General features: G+C 51.5%; 1 protein-coding gene across 2 annotated transcripts in view; it reads left to right on the top strand.

Annotated features, from left to right (window-relative positions):
- The window catches only part of LOC309327958 (inactive phospholipase C-like protein 2), a 37,532-nt gene that overhangs the window by 10,335 nt on the left and 9,021 nt on the right, over positions 1-18,176 (top strand). The window contains exon 2 of one of the 2 annotated variants that reach the window (XM_081837651.1): positions 14,473-16,964. In XM_081837651.1, coding sequence (XP_081693777.1) covers positions 14,473-16,964 — 2,492 coding nt within the window. The remainder of the gene's footprint in view (positions 1-14,472; positions 16,965-18,176) is intronic. The other variant, XM_081837650.1, reaches the window with a different exon arrangement.

Here is an 18,176-nt window from a genome sequence, read left to right on the forward strand (position 1 = left end):
ACCACAGCAACTGGGGAAGGCTGGAAAGCTTTCTTCAGAATCTTAGTTCATTCTGTGCTGCAGTCCTTGCTGGTGTTGTTTTGGTCTTGCTGCCGTGGTACTAATAGGATCCTCCTAGTGGGGCAGCAATAAAACTGCTAGCACATTTGCAAAGCCAAGCAGGGTCCGGTATGGTTTCAAATTGGATGGGAGACCGTGCACCTCAAGGTCCCTTCCAGCTCTACAAACCTATGACTCTATGTACTTGCAAAGCTGCCTAAGACTGACCTTCTCCAACGTGGATCCCATCTGCAGTATAAAGAGCTATCATACCACTTTAAGTAGATATGGTTTTCCCCAAAGCTTCATGGGAACTGTAGTTAGTTAAGGATGCTGTGAGTTGTTGGAAGGCTCGTATTTCCAATCCCCAGAAATCCTTGGGAAGAGGGATGGATTGTTCAACCACTCTGAGAAATTCTAGACATTCACTTTGTACATGCTCAGAGCCATTCTCTCCCCTCCTTTGGAGGTTCTGACTTGAGGTCTGGTGCTCTGATGAGCCAAGGAATGCAGATGTGACTTTTGGCCAACAAGGCAGTCCTTGAGAGTCGCCTGTGCAAGGGGAACATTTCACACTCTGAAATGAGAAGAGCCTAAATTAAGTCCTGCCTAACTGGCGCTACAGCCTGCTTTATTAAGGGAGTCATTCCTTCTTTCCTGGCTTTGCGTTCCTATTTTATTCTCCCTGTCCCCAAGCCAAAACACCTGTTCAGATTCCAAAGGCAGGAAAAGTTATTCTTCTAGTACAAACTTCCTGAGGAGGTCCAGATCCGGCCCTTCAGCTGTGCCTTATAGGGAGGAAGTGCATCTCATGCTGGGAAGAGGTTTAGTCAGTTTCTGAGTCCCTTCCCTCGTGCGCTCCCCCCCGCCCCCCCTTAACGCAGCCTGGTGTCCATCTGCTTACCGCATTAAAGAGAGAGAAGCGAAGCCTCTTGCAAACATTTGCGCCATTCAAAGCAACCTGAGACACCATCTGGGGCTGCTTTTTTGGTGGGGGGGGGCATTCAAAGATATTCATAGCTGTTGATCCCACAGAGAGAAAGCTAGAGGGAGAAGTGCTTTATATGGCTGTTGTTCCACCAGCACTTGATGTGACACTTTGCAACACAAGCAAATACACACACAGAAGTACTTGTGCTAAGGCGAGGGGTAGGCCCATGACCTGAATGCGGCCCTCACAGTCTCTCTTGCCGGCCCTTGGGACTCTTCCTAGGCCACACCTCTCCCTGACCTTGCTTGACCCTCTCCTTGAGTGTCGTCATCAGCTGATGAGCAGGGATTAAAGCACTTCTTAAAAGTGCTGTTTGAAGCAGCTTGTGGGCTTCTGCCAGCGGGCGTGAGGCTGTTTAAAGTGGTGTGGTACTGCTTTAAATGTATAATGTGTGTTGGCTAGTGGTTTTGGTCCAGGACTAGGGAGAGCTCAGCTTAAACCCACAGTTGTCCCTAAATCTCCTTGGGGGCCCAAGCCCCTGCCCCTACCCTGCAAAAATAGAGGCCGAATTCTGCTCAGTGGGGTAGACAAGCTACCCAATAATAGTACCTTTTTCTTGTCTAAATTCAGTGTCACGTTTACCCAGTTTATTACAGTGCCCAGGCATTGATTCAGATTACACAATGCCTCACTTTGATTTCATGAAAAGGAGAGGTAGAGCCTCAGGCCACCTGCATCTCCAGAATGGCACATACCTCCAGATAGCATCTGTCCGTGGTTTCATACAGATGTTAAACAGCATAGGGCAGAGGTCGCCAACCTAGGCCATGGGCACATTTTGATTTTTGAGTAAATGCTGTGTGTGGGTGCCGCCACCCTTTCTGGTCGCTTTTCTCCCCCCCCCCTCCTTTGGATCAGTCCCCCATCCCCAAAGAAAGTGCTTATGCACACATCTCACTTTCCCAAGGAGCTGACAGAGCAGAATAAAGCTTAGCCGCAAAAAGGACATAGAGTTGAAAGAAGTAGGCAAGAATGTTATTCTTCCAACTTCCTCCTCCTATTCTGTATACAGTGGTACCTCGGGTTACATACACTTCAGGTTACATACGCTTCAGGTTACAGACTCCGCTAACCCAAAAATATTACCTTGGGTTAAGAACTTTGCTTCAGGATGAGAACAGAAATCACAGTGTGGCAGCGCGGTGGCAGCGGGAGGCCCCATTAGCTAAAGTGGTGCTTCAGGTTAAGAAAGTTTCAGGTTAAGAACGGACCTCCAGAACAAATTAAGTACTTAACCCGAGGTACCACTGTACTTCTCAAGGGAGGGGAAAAGTAACTATCTCTGCTCACGGCCAAGGACGCGATGGGAGGGAGGCCTCAGTGGCTTTGTGAGTGCCAGGGGAAGACTTCCAGGGTGCCAGGAGATCCTGGGCACTGCTTTGGTGACCCATGAAATAGGGAATATATAGGGAACCCAACTGCCTAGCTGCAAAGGGGCAGAGTGCTGACCTTGCCAGCACCACATTCTGGAATCAGCCATCCAATAGGAGCAGAATCAATGAGGTCACTCCAATCCCCAGCCCAGACAGCCTAACCAGTAGGATACCATGTAGTACAGAAAGGCTCTAAGAGATACAAGAGAATCAATATGATCACTGTCCTCCTCCTCTCAGCAAAGGTCATCCCCCAGGGCAACCGAGGCAGTTTCCATTCCTAAACCAGGCCTGAAGCCCAGTTGAAATGGATCTAGAAAGTCAGTTTCATCCAAGAGTACCTGGAGCTGGCCGGTGACAATCTTGCTCAAGTACCGTGCCCAGAAAGGAGATGTTGGCAACTGGTCTGCAGTTTTTATTTTCTGGGTCTAGGCTAGGTTTATTCATAGCTCCTGGCCCTTCTCCAGGCAATCTGGATCGAAGCGTGCAAAATAAGAGATTATGGAAATAGATCTGATTTGCAAAATTATGCAGGTTGCAGAACCTAGCTTTTCTTGCTGCAGAATTGGGATTTCCTAGGCAGAGATTTTTCTTTTCTTTTTTTAGTGTAGAGTACCCAAAGCTCTAAATATAACTTAATGCATGCCTAGCCAAAACCAAACATCACTTCTTACTGCAAATCTATGAGGCACTGTTTGCTTGTTTATTGCAGAACCCAGGCTGTTGTGACAGCTTAGGCTAAGGAAGAAGGGAAGCATTGAGCTGGGGTATTAGTTGTAGCGGGAAGGAGGCAGAGGACTGAGAACCATGCATGGGACAGAAAAAAGCTCTTTTCTCCACCAATGGGGCTGTTTCCCTCCCTGTTTCCTCCTCTGGTTTCTAAAACCTCAGCGTCCTCAGCCTCTGTGTTTTCATAACCTTGCTTAAGATGAAGAACAGTGAGCCACATGATAACCTTGGACTCTGCGATGTTCGGACACTCTGTTATAAACTCTCAGCTACTCCCCACGGCTACTCCTCTCTGAATGTTACAGAACCTTTGGGGAGACGCACAATTTCTGGGAAGTTCTCCCATGCAAAAACCCCATTGGAACAAACAAACAGCTCTCGTTCATTTTGGTTGGGCTCAGATAGGACAGCCTCGCCACAATACAGCTTGTCATTTATGTACAAAAGCTTCCTTTTTTAATTTACAGGGTTTCATTCATTAGATTTTGAATATTTCGTGTACAAAAAGAAAAGAGATAAACCACAAGAGACAAACACATACATGTGCAAATGCAGTAAACAACGATTAAGGAAATAATTCTTTTTGCAGCTAACAATTGTGGATAGAGAAGCACAAAGTGGGATTTGACTATTGGACCAAACTTGTCTGCTGCCTATTGCTTAAGCAAACAAGACTGTGCAGGGGCCCCATATCTCCGAAAATATTCTATTCTTTTCCCACTTGGGGAAGGTAACTTTCTCACAAGTGGCTGGGTTGGGTCATGCCTTCCGTCCATTGTTTGCTTGGGGGGAAGAGTATCTTCCCTTCCTTGTTGAAGTGCTAAGTGTTTAGCCACCGTGAGTGCCAGCAATAGGCAGTCAGCATTCCAAAGGGTTGGTACCCTTTGGAATTCAACAAGTTGTTGACATCTTTGAAACTTGGGTGGGGGGTCCAAAACCACCTTTATGTGCTTGGTTGCCTCTGAACAATACTTTCCTGTGCTTGACATCCTTTTCTGGAAGAGGAATTGTCGGGTCCAGTACACTCTAAAGCAGCGGTTCTCAACCTGTGGGTCCCCAGATGTTGTTGGACTACAACTCCCATCATCCCTGAGCTCTGGCCTTGCTACCTAGGGGTGATGGGAGTTGTAGTTCAACAACATCTGGGGACCCACAGGTTGAGAAAGGCTGCTCTAAAGGCAGTTTGGACTGAGATATTATTTATTATAATCATGAGCATAAGAAGAGCCAACCAATTGATTATTATGATTATAATATAATATGTATCTTAATAAATAATAACTCCTTTTCCTACTAAATGTACCCTAAGTGGATACTGCGTAACCATGAGTCTCCTGTTTTAATGGCTGTGTCATTTTAATTGGATTATTCTCTTGTGCATTTTAATTACGGATATTCTTGTTTTAACGTCTGTGTAATTGGCTTTTAATATTTTGTAAACCACTTATTGGCACTAAGCAGCATATAAACAAATTAATAAGAGTATTTCCCGGAAGATCTTGCTCCTTCTCTCATTAAGACGGAGCTGCCTGACGTGCATTTCCCCCCTCTTCTTTCTTTTTTCAAAATCCATTGCTTTTGTAACCAGCTCAAGGCCCTCTCTGTTTCGCCTAAAGAAGCTGCACAAGCTGTGAGGTCTTGTATTTTCATACACAAGTGAAACATAAGGAAGGCCACTAAGGTCCGGCCAAACCCAAAGAGTACTCACTAGTGGTTCCTCATCCTTTCAGGGGAAAGTGAGAAGTGGGGTGCTGCAGGGTTCTTTCTTGGGCCCATTATTGTTGAACATCTTTATAAACAACGTGGATGAAGGGATTGAGGGCATGCTCATCAGATTTGCTGATGACCTCAAACTGGGAGGGGTAGCCAGTGCTACTGAAGTCAGAATAGAACTGGGCCTCCACTAACAAAACCCCACAGAAATCTACTACAGTCGTACCTTGGATCTCAAACAGCTTAGTTGCCGAACATTTCGGCTCCCAAATGAGTGAGTGTTCCGGTTTGCGAACTGTTTTTGGAAGCCGAACATCCGATGGGGCTTCCGATTGGCTGCAGGACCTTCCTGCAGCCAATCAGAAGCTGCGCTTTGGTTTCCAAATGTTTTTGAAGTCAAACGGACTTCCGGAACAGATTCCGTTTGACTTCCAAGGTACGACTGTACAGTGTTCCTGACAGGTGGCACTGGCAGGCAATCCACCTTCAACTTCTTAGTGAAGGGGAGGTCAGCTCCCTTCCAAGGCAATCTCTTCCACTGTGGGAAAGCTCAAGTCACCAGGACGTTCTTCCTAATGCTTAGTCTGGATCCCTTTTCTTTCAGTCTGAGCCCACAGGTCGGGTCCTACCCTGTAGAGCAGGCATGGCCAAACTTGGCCCTCCAGCTGTTTTGGGACTACAATTCCCATCATCCCTGACCACTGGTCCTGTTAGCTACTTCCTGGGTCCTAATCTGCATTGACACTATAGTAGATGCAAATGTTAAAGTCCCCTCCTCATATGAACCCACAAATTTTAGTTGTAGTCCCAAAACAGCTGGAGGGCCAAGTTTGGCCATGCCTGCTCTAGAGCGACAGGACACAAATGGGCTCATTGCTATCCATCCATCTGTCCTCCGTAAACTTGACATTGAAAGGTTGACAGAACATGCCTAATTTCTTTAGATTTAGTACGAGGCAGATTCATATAAGACCATGTTATAGGAAGAAGCTGCCTTCAACCTGCTATTCAGACCACATATGCAACATAAAGCACTAGGATTGCATTTTGAACGGCCATGGTTTTCCCCACAGAATCCTATGACTGTTGCAGACATCGCCTCAGGTGCCTTTCCCAGACATACCAGGAGACAGCAGGCATTGAACCCAAGGCCTTCTGCATTCAAAGCATGTGCTTTGCCATTGAGTTATGCACTCTACCTTATCCTTAGCTTGTAATGAAGGGGTTGCCTGAGATCTTGGATGCCGTTAATAAAATTAGGTTGAGAGACTGGCAGGGGAGACTCAGGTGTGTGAGATCTGGCTGTCAATACTCAACTTAGGGATGATGTTCTCTTGGCAAGGAGAGAATTCTGGACTTCACATGCTCCAGGAATGAACCGCTGGCACTGAGAACAGGTTCTGGTTTCTAAAATCTATTGGACTTGGTTTTTTGTTTTCAGGCCAGGAACTTTGACCCACGTTTGCCCCCAAACTCCGCATCTCACCTTTTCTCTCCCACGCCCTCCTGCAGCTGCCAAAACCCAATAATGACTTTGAATAAACATCTCCCGCTCCATCCCAATCTTCTGATCTGTGTCAATTTGGGAACCATCAATTTCCCCTCCTTCCTGTGGTAACCGTAGAGACAGTACATTATGTAACTTTGATGTCTGACTCATCTCCACCCCCTCGCTGTCGATTTTTGTCTCTGCCCAGATCAGGGTGGTAACCATCCTCCCCTACGTTCTTCGGATCTGGGACCCGCCTGCATCTCCGTGTGGCCCAGGAAAGTGAAAAAAGAGGCGTCAGCCTCCCTAGAGTTCCCATGGCAGGGCATGGAATAATAATAATAATAATAATAATAATAATAATAATAATAATTTATTTATACCCCGCCCATCTGGCTGAGTCTCCCCAGCCACTCTGGGCGGCTTCCAATCGAGTGTTAAAAACAATACAGCATTAAATATTAAAAACTTCCCTAAACAGGGCTGCCTTCAGATGTCTTTCAAAGATAAGATAGCTGCTTATTTCCTTCACATCTGAAGGGAGGGCGTTCCAGAGGGCGGGTGCCACTACCGAGAAGGCCCTCTGTCTGGTTCCCTGTAACCTCACTTCTCGCAATGAGGGAACCGCCAGAAGGCCCTTGGCGCTGGATCTCAGTGTCCGGGCTGAATGATGGGGGTGGAGACACTCCTTCAGGTATACAGGACCTGGAAACGTCTCAGGGGCAGCCAGGTCCCGAGAACCCCATTCCTTCCTGCTCAGGTGCTTTTCTGTGGCTCTTGCCAAGGGAGCGGCATGCAAGGAAAAGGTCCCTACATGCGAGGTGGGTGATGGGTGGGCTCAAAGCCCTCAAATTCCAAGGTCAGACCTTATAACCTGGAACTGCTTCTCTGCACCAAAGCACCACCCAACAATATGTTTCCTATTAGGACTGTCAAGATTGCCTCTGATTGATCCGCAGAGTTATTTCCCCTTGCTGCTGAGCTGACAGCTCTGCCCACAGTGCATTATGACTGTGATTCTCCTCCACATTTATTTTGCCTCCAGGTTGGCAACTGTGGTGGTGAGGATGATACCTCTCAGGTTACCTTTCCTGTCCTGGTTCTCGGCCTACACACAGCCTTTCAGGCATGTCTTCACAACCGTAAGGGCCGGTGAAAGGAGAGAGGGGATGTCAGCTATGGTTCTGGTTTGGAAGAAACCCAATTGTATCTGTCCAGGGCAAGGACACAACTACAGTGGTATCTCGGGTTACAAACACCTCGGGTTACAAGCACTTCAGGTTACAGACTCCGCTAACCCGGAAGTAGTACCTCGGGTTAAGAACTTTACCTCAGGATGAGAACAGAATTGTGCGGCGGCAGTACGGCGGCAGCGGGAGGCCCCATTAGCTAAATTGGTACCTCAGGTTAAGAATGGTTTCAGGTTAAAAACGGACCTCCAGAACGAATTAAGTTTATAATCAGAGGTACCACTATACAGATTCCTCGGGTGTTTCTGGTACAGTGGTACCTCGGGTTACAGACGCTTCAGGTTACAGACTCTGCTAACCCAGAAATAGTATCTCGGGTTAAGAACTTTGCTTCAGGATGAGAACAGAAATTGCACGGCGGCAGTAGGAGGCCCCATTAGCTAAAGTGGTACCTCAGGTTAAGAACAGTTTCAGGTTAAGAATGGACCTCTGGAACGAATTAAGTTCTTAACCCGAGGTACTACTGTACTTGGATTAAGCTTCTTGAGTTTGACCGTGTGCTTTCAGAAGACATAGGGTGGCATCAATTCATTGCATTTAAACCCTGACTTTACTCGTAACAGAGCTCAAGGGTCGTACACATGGTTCTCACCCATTTGTCCCCACGACAGCCCTGAAAGGTAGGTTAGGCAGAGAGGGAGAGGGAGTGGTTCAAAGTCACCCAGTGAGCTGGGTCTAAAAGTCTTAATTGTTGCATTGTACTATTAGGCTGTCGTTTTTCCAGCTGCCCATTCTAGGCGTTGGGGGGAAGGGGGCACTAGCTTAGGGTGTGTGAGGGAGGCTTGGGGTAGGATCCTCAAGTAGTATTCCTAGGCAAGAGGAGGAGATGACTACATCCAGCAGCGATTTTATGCCAGCGGAGCAGAGCTGGCAGAGATTTAACCCCTGGGGTGCAAGTTACTTGACTTTCCAGCACAGATGCCCTTTCTGTTTCCAGATGCACAGGCAAGCTTCACCCACCCACCAGCCCAGGACCCAGAAAGGGCACATTTCCCTGGCCCAGCAGAGAGGTGGCCGCCAAAAGCTAGCTGCAGTCACAGTGGCTTGACAAAATGAGGGAGGGTGGCAATCTTCAAAAATAACATGGGAATCCCTTCTGGGACCCTTGAAATGTTGACACTCCCCCACAAGGGAAGTTCTGCTGTTTGTGAATTTCCCTAACCTGCTTCCTGCAGTCTCCTGGCAGTGAGCTTATCATTTTTCATTGTGCCCAGGAGATGGAGTGCCGATGTTGGCAGGGCTTCCTGGTCAGCAGCCAAGATTTGTCCTTTGGGCTGCTGTTAGTAGCTGAAGGCTGTTTGTGTGTGGCACTTTGCATTGGTAGAGTTTTATTATTGCATTTGGCCTTTGCAACAGTCCTACAAGACGTGCAACACTTAACTGTTCCCATTTTGCAGATGGGGAAAACTGAGGCTTAGAGAGAAAGTTGCTTGAGGTCTGCAAAACAATAAATGTGGTGGAGGAACCCTGGGAACTATAGTTTGTAAAGGGTGCTGGGAATTGTAGCTCTATGAAGGGTACTCTGCAGTTTCAGGGACCCTGGGAAGTTGTGTGCTTTGAATGTACGGTGTGCATGCAGCCTTCATAAGGCGCTTGGTTTGTCATTCTAACACCGGTATTTAGCTTAGCGTTCCCAGCTACAAATCTTTGCCCATAGCAGCAGATTTGCACACACATGATAGTACATGGGTGAGAAATTATGTTCAGCTTGCATTTCAAGACAATCTCACTTACATTAGAACTCTTCGAAACAAGATGCAAACCAAAACACAACTATTATTTGAAATACACAAGTCTTGGAACTGCGCAGTGCAATTATCCAGGCAAGTACAGTGGTACCTCGCAAGACGAAAAACTTGCAAGACGAAATAGTTTTTCGTTTTTTTAGTTGCTTCGCAAGTCGAATTTCCCTATGGGCTTGCTTAGCAAGACGAAAACGTCTTGCAAGTTTGTTTCCTTTTTCTTAAAACCGTTAATACCCAGGGTGCATTCAGGGGGTGCAGTTGCGACTTGACTTCGAGGAGCAACTCATAGCACGCGGTGTGGTAGCCTTTTTTGAGGTTTTTGAAGACTTTGGTGATTTTTGAAGCTTTTCCAAAATCCGTGCATCGCAAGATGAAAAATTCGCAAGACGAAAAAACTCGCAGAACGAATTAATTTTGTCTTGCGAGGTACCACTGTAATGTGTACCTCCCTCTCACAAAAAACAACAACACACATTCTGGAGTAAAGTGTGCATAAAAGTGCATATATATGTTGGTGGAAAAAGCATACAGAAATGCATTATATTACGAGAATGTTTTCTTCAAAAATGTGTATATTAGATCACACTGCTCCTTATCTCCATTTTATCCTCGCAACAATCCTGTGAGGTAGGTTAGGCTGAGAGGCAGCGAATGGCCCAAGGTCACCCAGTGAGCTTCATGGCTGAGTGGGGATTTGAACCCTGGCCTCCCAGGTCCTAGCCCAACACTCTAACCATTACACCACAATGGGTTCCTTATTTGCAGTGCAAGCCCAGGAATAACCTGAAATGTTTTTTTGCCTTGAAACTGTACCAGGACTTAGCTAAGAAAAAGTTTCTGGGGTCCTAACCATGGTATACTTCACCTCATCCCTGGGAATGAATTTATAAGATTGCTAAGCGTAAGCTATTCCTATTTCTGTTGTTTCTTTTTGATGTTCATTGTGAGGGGCTGGAAGCTTCACCTGGGCTCAGTTCACAATCCTGGAACACATAAAATCAACAGCTCCGAGCTTGCACAGAGAGAAATGACTTTTAAAGATTTAAAATGTCTGATTTTTTTTTTTTAGTTCTGTGCAGCTTACAGAATAGCAATACTGTCCCAATAAAACCCAACTGTATATTTACCAAGCAATGAAACACTACTAGGTCTTGGACTAACACTAACACACAGGTGGCACTGTGGTCTAAACCACCCAGCCTCTTGGGCTTGCTGATCGGAAGGTCGGGGGATTGAATCCCCACGACGGAGTAAGCTCCCGTTGCTCTGCTCCAGCTCCTGTCAACCTAGCAGTTTGAAAGCACACCAGTGCAAGTAGATAAATAGGTACCGCTGCAGCGGGAAGGTAAATGGCATTTCCGTGCGCTCTGGTTTCCATCACAGTGTCCCATTGCGCCAGAAGCGGTTTAGTCATGCTGGCCACATGACCCGGAATGCTGTCTGTGGACAAATGCCGGTTCCCTTGGCCTGAAAGCAAGATGAGCGCTGCAACCCCAGTCGCCTTTGACTGGACTTAACCGTCCAGGGGTCATTTACCTTTCTTTTTTTTTTAACATAAGGGCAAAATCCTATATTTGTTTGGAAGCAAATCACACTAAGTTGAATGGGAACTGCTCATGCAACAAGTGTGTTTGGGGTTGCAGCTTTTAACCCTGTTGAGAAATTAACTTCTGGCGGGATGCTGCTGACATTCCTGTAGTTTTTGCCATTTTGTAGACCCAAGGGAGCCAACTGGGGCGCAGAGGGCGATGTGTTAGCCAAGTAATTGGTCAAGGCCTTCAGAACATGGTTTAAGCAAGCATCTTCATGGGAAACAGATTTAAACATTTTCACACTGTACCTCCAGTTAATTGCATTTGTGAATTCCCAGTATGTTTGCCTGCCTCTTCCCTCTTCCATCCTCTGCTATTCTTCCCTCTTTCTTATCCCACCCCACATCAGGAAGCTTTGTGGGTGGGGGGGGTGAGGGAACAGGGGAAGGAAAGAATCAACAGAATGGTCGGATGTAACTATTTTTAGCATTGGGGGTTTGGCTTGGAGTTCCTGGAGCCAGTTTGGTCTTATCTGGCCCCTGCACCGGGGCTGGAGGATGGGGAGCAGAGAGCTACGTTTTCAGAGTTCAGGTCAAGCCTGATCATTTTAGGAGAATGGTTCGTCCTTGACCTTCCAGCTGCGACTGGTTGGTCTTTGGTTCCTTGAAGCTGAACTAAATAGTTCAATAATAATAATGTCAACAACAACAACACTCACCTATGTGTCAGGGGTCCTGCCGTCCCCTGTTGTGTAGATGCTTCCCAAAGTTTTTTTCATTCAGCCCTTGTTTCTTCAGGGTCCCCCATCTTACAAACCCTTCACAGTTTTCCTTCAGGTCCTCCACCCATCCTTTCTCAGGACACAAGCCTGGGCAGTGTGTATGGAGGTCCTGGGCTGCCTAGATGGCAAAACACGCCCCCCCCCTCGGTCTCACTGGTCCAAAGGAAAGCAGAGCAATACGTTTAGCACCAGCTTGACTGCAGGAGGCGAACAAGGCACCATCCAACCATTGCTTAGGGCAGTGTTTCCCAACCGGTGTTCCGCGGCACACTAGTGTGCCGCGAGACATTGCCTGGTGTGCCGTGGGAGGGAGGCGGGCGAGTCGGGCGGCGAGAGGCGGGGCGGCGGCGGCGAGCACACGAGGGGCGGGGAGTGAGCTCCCTCCCACATCCCATCGCCCCGTGCTCTGCGCTGTTGTAGGCCAGCCCTGCCACCCGGGGGACCTCCCCCCGAGAGCGCAAGGCTTGCGGGCGTCAGATGGCAGCGCGGAGCACGGGGCGCCCTTCAGAGGACGCCCCGTGCTCCACGCAGGTGTCCGCAAGCCTTGCGCACCCGGGGGATCTCCCCCCGGGAGCGCAAGGCTTGCGGGCAGCAGCCTGCAGCGCGGAGCACGGGGCGCCCTCCAGAGGACGCCCCGTGCTCCACGCAGGTGTCCGCAAGCCTTGCGCACCCGGGGGATCTCCCCCCGGGAGCGCAAGGCTTGCGGGCAGCAGCCTGCAGCGCGGAGCACGGGGCGCCCTCCAGAGGACGCCCCGTGCTCCACGCAGGTGTCCGCAAGCCTTGCGCACCCGGGGGATCTTCCCCCCGGGAGCGCAAGGCTTGCGGGCGTCAGCTGGCAGCGCGGAGCACGGGGCGCCCTTCAGAGGACGCCCCGTGCTCCGCGCTGGTGTCGGCCAGCCTTGTGCACCCGGGGGATCTCCCCCCGGGAGCGCAAGGCTTGCGGGCAGCAGCCTGCAGCGTGGAGCACGGGGCGCCCTCCAGAGGACGCCCCGTGCTCCACGCAGGTGTCCGCAAGCCTTGCGCACCCGGGGGATCTCCCCCCCGGGAGCGCAAGGCTTGCGGGCATCAGCTGGCAGCGCGGAGCACGGGGCGCCCTTCGGAGGACGCCCCGTGCTCCGCGCTGGTGTCGGCCAGCCTTGCGCACCCGGGGGATCTCCCCCCGGGAGCGCAAGGCTTGCGGGCAGCAGCCTGCAGCGCGGAGCACGGGGCGCCCTCCAGAGGACGCCCCGTGCTCCACGCAGGTGTCCGCAAGCCTTGCGCACCCGGGGGATCTCCCCCCCGGGAGCGCAAGGCTTGCGGGCGTCAGCTGGCAGCGCGGAGCACGGGGCGCCCTTCGGAGGACGCCCCGTGCTCCGCGCTGGTGTCGGCCAGCCTTGCGCACCCGGGGGATCTCCCCCCGGGAGCGCAAGGCTTGCGGGCAGCAGCCTGCAGCGCGGAGCACGGGGCGCCCTCCAGAGGACGCCCCGTGCTCCACGCAGGTGTCCGCAAGCCTTGCGCACCCGGGGGATCTCCCCCCGGGAGCGCAAGGCTTGCGGGCGTCAGCTGGCAGCGCGGAGCACGGGGCGCCCTTCGGAGGACGCCCCGTGCTCCGCGCTGGTGTCGGCCAGCCTTGCGCACCCGGGGGATCTCCCCCCGGGAGCGCAAGGCTTGCGGGCAGCAGCCTGCAGCGCGGAGCACGGGGCGCCCTCCAGAGGACGCCCCGTGCTCCGCGCTGGTGTCGGCCAGCCTTGTGCACCCGGGGGATCTCTCCCCGGGAGCACAAGGCTTGCGGGCGGCAGCTGGCAGCGCGGAGCACGGGGCGCCCTTCGAAGGACGCCCCGTGCTCCGCGCTCGTGTTGGCAAGCCTTGCGCACCCGGGGGGCGCATGGGGCGCCCTGAAACAGAGGGTTCCCCATGCTGCGGACTGTAGCCTGCCACCGGACGCGCGGGGCGCCCTGAAGCAGAGCGCCCCTCGCGCCAGGCAGACATGGGCCAGCCCCACAAGCTCGGGGGACAGCGGGGAGGCGCAGCACCGCCATCCCACTGTTCCCCGACCTGGTTTTTTGGGGGGGAAATAAAGGAAATTTTTTTCCCCTTTATTTCCCCCCTCAAAAAAGTAGGTGCGTCCTATGGGACGGAGCGTCCTATGGGACGAAAAATACGGTACTTACTATTTCATAATAAAGTAATTATAAAATACTTTCTTTGTGTTTATTTGATTCCTATTAAAGAGAGTTACTTTATATATAGTCAATATAGGCACAGAGTTAATTTTTTAAACATTTTCTAATGGTGGTGTGCCTCGAGATTTTTTTCATGAAACAAGTGTGCCTTTGCCCAAAAAAGGTTGGGAAACACTGGCTTAGGGACTCAGCTTTGGATTTGTGTAGGGTTTACTCCTGAGCCTTTTCTTCTCCCCCCAAGGCAGTGGAGCTTTAGGATCAGGGTTTTCCTTCTCCTAGATGGGCTGCCTTCCCAGATTCACAAGCCCCATCTGCCCATAAATGCAATGAATACAAATAAAACAAAACAACAAGTGGCCTTGCCGTGGGCAAACAGGATTCGGGCCTGGGCTGCCACAGCCATTTTAGCTGAGGCTCATGGGAGTGCAGCAACAGCTGGAGGGCACCTGGTTAGGAAAGGTTTTTCTGGGCTGTGGACTTTATGGTTTTCTTCACATACTTCCGTATCTGGTAAGCCAGCCCTGCTGTGTTTGTGGGTGAGTGGGACACCCTCCTGTTCATTCTGCGGAGTGGGGGCCCTGTATGTCTGCCCTAACTCAAAAGCCCTGGCCTGAATCCCGCTGCACCCCTGACCCCTCTTGTCTTATTCCTCTTTTCCCTTCTCCTAGGATGGGTCCCGCCAGCGCCCCCTGCAACACAAGAAGAAGACTGTCTCCTTCAGCACCATGCCCAGCAACCGCAAGCTCAGCAGCACCGCCGCCTGCATCTCCTTCATGCTGGAGGGCTGCGAGATGAAGAAAGTGCGCTCCAACTCCCGCATGTACAGCCGGTTCTTCGTGCTGGACCCGGACTTGCGCTTCATGCACTGGGAGCCTTCCAAGAAAGACTCCGAGAAGGCCAAGATTGAAATCAAGTCGGTCAAGGAGGTGCGAGTTGGGAAGAAGACGCCGGTGCTGCGCTCCAACGGCCTCTCGGACCAGTTCCCGGATGAATGCGCCTTCTCGATCATCTACGGGGAAAACTACGAGTCCCTGGACCTGGTGGCCGGCTCTGTCGACGTGGTGAACGCCTGGGTGATGGGGCTGCGGTACTTGGCCTCCTATGGGAAGCACACCCTGGAGGGGGCTCCCGATACCAGCCACCCGAACCCCCGCACTTCCTGGATCGCCTCTGTCTTTGACATTGCGGATCTGGAGAAGGAAGGCCGGATCCCGGTTTCCCGTGCCGTGCAGCTCATCCGGGCCCTCAACCCTGGCATGAAGACGTCCACCATAGAGCTGAAGTTCAAGGAGCTCCAGAAAGCGGCCAGTGAGCGACTCGGGGAGGAGGTGGGCTGCGAGGTCTTTGTGGAGGCCTACTGCGAGCTGTGCACCAGGCCGGAGGTCTTCTTCCTCTTGGTCCAGTTCTCCAGCAACAAGGAGTACATGGGCCTGAAGGACCTCATGAGCTTCTTGGAGGCCGAGCAGGGCATGGAGGGTGTCACAGAGGAGATGTGCCTGGAGATCGTCCGGAAGTACGAGCCCTCCAAGGAAGGCCGGGAAAGGGGCTACTTGGCCATTGACGGCTTCACTCGCTACCTCCTCTCCGCCGACTGCGACATCTTCGACCCCCAGCACCGCAAGGTGTGCCAGGACATGACCCAGCCATTGTCCCACTACTTCATTAGCTCCGCACATGGAGCCTGCCTGGCTGAGGACAGCTGCTTCTGGGGCGGCTCCACTTCGGACATTGGGGGCTACGTGGCGGCGCTCAAGGCCGGCTGCCGCAGCCTGGAGCTTGTGGTCTGTGACGGCTCGTCTGGGGAGCCAGTAGTTGGTGCTGGCACCCGCTTGGCCTTCTCTAGAGTGGTGGGTGCCGTTGCCGAGCACGCCTTTGAGGCCTCGGACTTCCCGCTCATCCTGTGCCTCTCAGTGCGCTGCTGCATTGCCCAGCAGCACCTGGTGGCCGAGCACCTGAGGAAGACATTTGGGGACAAGCTGTACCTGGTGCCTCCGAACCCCAGCGAGTCCTACCTCCCCTCCCCGGAAAAGCTCAAGAACTGCATCCTCATCAAGAGCCGGAAGCTGCTCCCCAGCTGCCAGGCCAGCGAGGGGGACGTGTCAGATGATGAGGAGACCCTGGAGCTCAGCCTGCCTCTCAGTGAGGAGGACCGAGAGCGGCCGCGTTGCCGGCGGGCCTTGTGCCGCGAGCTCTCGGACCTGGTGAGCCTGTGCCAGGCGGTGTCCTTCCAGGGCTTCGAGGCCTCTCGGCGGAACCAGTGCTATTGGGAAACCTGCTCCTTCAGCGAGGTGGAGGCCGGGCGCTACGCCAATGAAGAACCGGAGGATTTTGTGGAGTACAACAAGCGCTTCCTCTCCCGGGTCTACCCTAGCCCCATGCGCATTGACGCCAGCAACATGAACCCCCAGGACTTCTGGAAGTGCGGCTGCCAGATGGTGGCCATGAACTACCAGACGCCAGGCCTCATGATGGACTTGAACGCTGGCTGGTTCCGCCAGAACGGGGGCTGCGGCTATGTCCTCCGGCCAGCCATCATGCGCGAGGAAGTGTCCTACTTCAGCGCAAACACCCGGGACACCTTGCCGGGCATCTCGGCCCAGCTCCTGCACCTCAAGGTGATCAGTGGCCAGAATCTGCCCAAACCCAAGGGCTCCGGGGCCAAGGGCGACGTGGTGGAGCCATATGTTTGTGCCGAGATGCATGGCATCCCCGCTGACTGTGCCGAGAAACGCACCAAGACGGTGCTGCAGAGTGGAGACAACCCTGTCTTTGAGGAGACCCTGGAGTTCCAGGTGAATCTCCCAGAGCTGGCGATTCTGAGGTTCATGGTGCTCGATGATGACTACATCGGGGATGAGTTCATCGCGCAGTACACAATCCCTTTCGAGTGCCTCCAGGTGGGGTACCGCCACGTGCCCCTCCAGTCCCTGGCTGGTGAGCCCCTCGCCAACACCACCTTGTTTGTCCATGTTGCCATCACCAACCGGCGAGGCGGAGGCAAAGCGCACCGGAGGGGGCTCTCGGGACGCAAGGGCCGGCGCTTGCGGGAGTACACCTCCACCAAGGCCACAGGCATTAAGGCTATTGACGAGGTGTTCCGCACCGCCACTCAGCCACTGCGGGAGGCCACAGACCTGCGGGAGAACATGCAGGTACCCAGGTAGTGGGAGATGGGGGATGGGGCCTTCTGAGCTTGGCTTGCAGGTCTTGGAGATGGGGAGGAGGAGGGTGTCTGAATTGTCTGAATGCCTATCTACTTTAAAAATATGGAGTACAGTCGTAGCTTGACTCCCGAACGCCTTGGGAGTCAAACGTTCCAGCTCCCGAATGATTGGAAACCGGAAGTAAGTGTTCTGGTTTTCGAACATTCTTTTGGAAGCCGAACGTCTGATGGGGCTTCTGCGGCTTTTGATTTGCTGCAGGAGCTTCCTGCAGCAAATCAGAAGCTGAAAGTTGAACGTTTCAGAAGTCAAACGGACTTCCAGAACAGATTCTGTTCGACTTCCGAGGTACGACTGTATTCTTAGAAACAGGGGTTTGGAGCCTGTTTAATGCTCATGGCTTTGTAGGAATGGGTTTAGGCACAAGGAGGGGATATATTATTTTGTTATTATCCTTGCTCTTGTGAGTGAGATCAGCAGAGTACCATCCTTGAAAGCTTTAAATTTGGAAGCTAAGACAAAGTTGATTTAACTCTCTAGAAACATTAATCCAGGATGCTTTAAGGCAGACTGGATTTTCCCTGATATTACCTCTTTTCTCCACTTTAAAAATAACAATTGCACACACATTGTTTTGTGAAGAAGTACAAGTAGTATTTACTTACATAATCTAGGTCTTGAAGCAGCAGTTACTGTAGCAAAATGAAGGCAGGTTGATAACTACTAAGTTACAAAAATACAAAATCTAAGTTCAAAATGGTGTCTGAGCTCCAGAGCTCAGACACATATGTGGAGTTGGCTTGAAAGCATGAAGAAGAAAAAGAGAGGTGCCCTGGCAGGAAGGAATTATGTCCTGTTACAACTTCCTGCCCAGGCAGGCAAAAGAAGTGATCTCACAGAGTTCTCTCTAGCAAATTTTACAGGAAAGCTCTGTGAGCCTCAGCTTCTTCATGCACTCATCTGGCAAAACATGAATTGTTGGTTTGATTGCAATAATGTCCCACAGGCCTCCACTTCCACACCAGCAGGAGATCGCCATTTTGTAGGGGGTGCCAGGAATTATTGGAAGAGTCCTGTAAACCCTAGTGTCAGGGCTGGTTCAAATGCAGTCAGCACTCAAGACGCAGAGGCAATCAGAAAAGCTAATCAGTAGTATCCTTTGCCTGAAATCCTGGAGAGCTGCTTCCAGTCAGTGTAGACAATGCTAAGCT

This window comes from Podarcis erhardii (genome assembly GCF_964252035.2).
Source record: "Podarcis erhardii genome assembly, chromosome: 13".
NCBI lineage: Eukaryota > Metazoa > Chordata > Lepidosauria > Squamata > Lacertidae > Podarcis > Podarcis erhardii.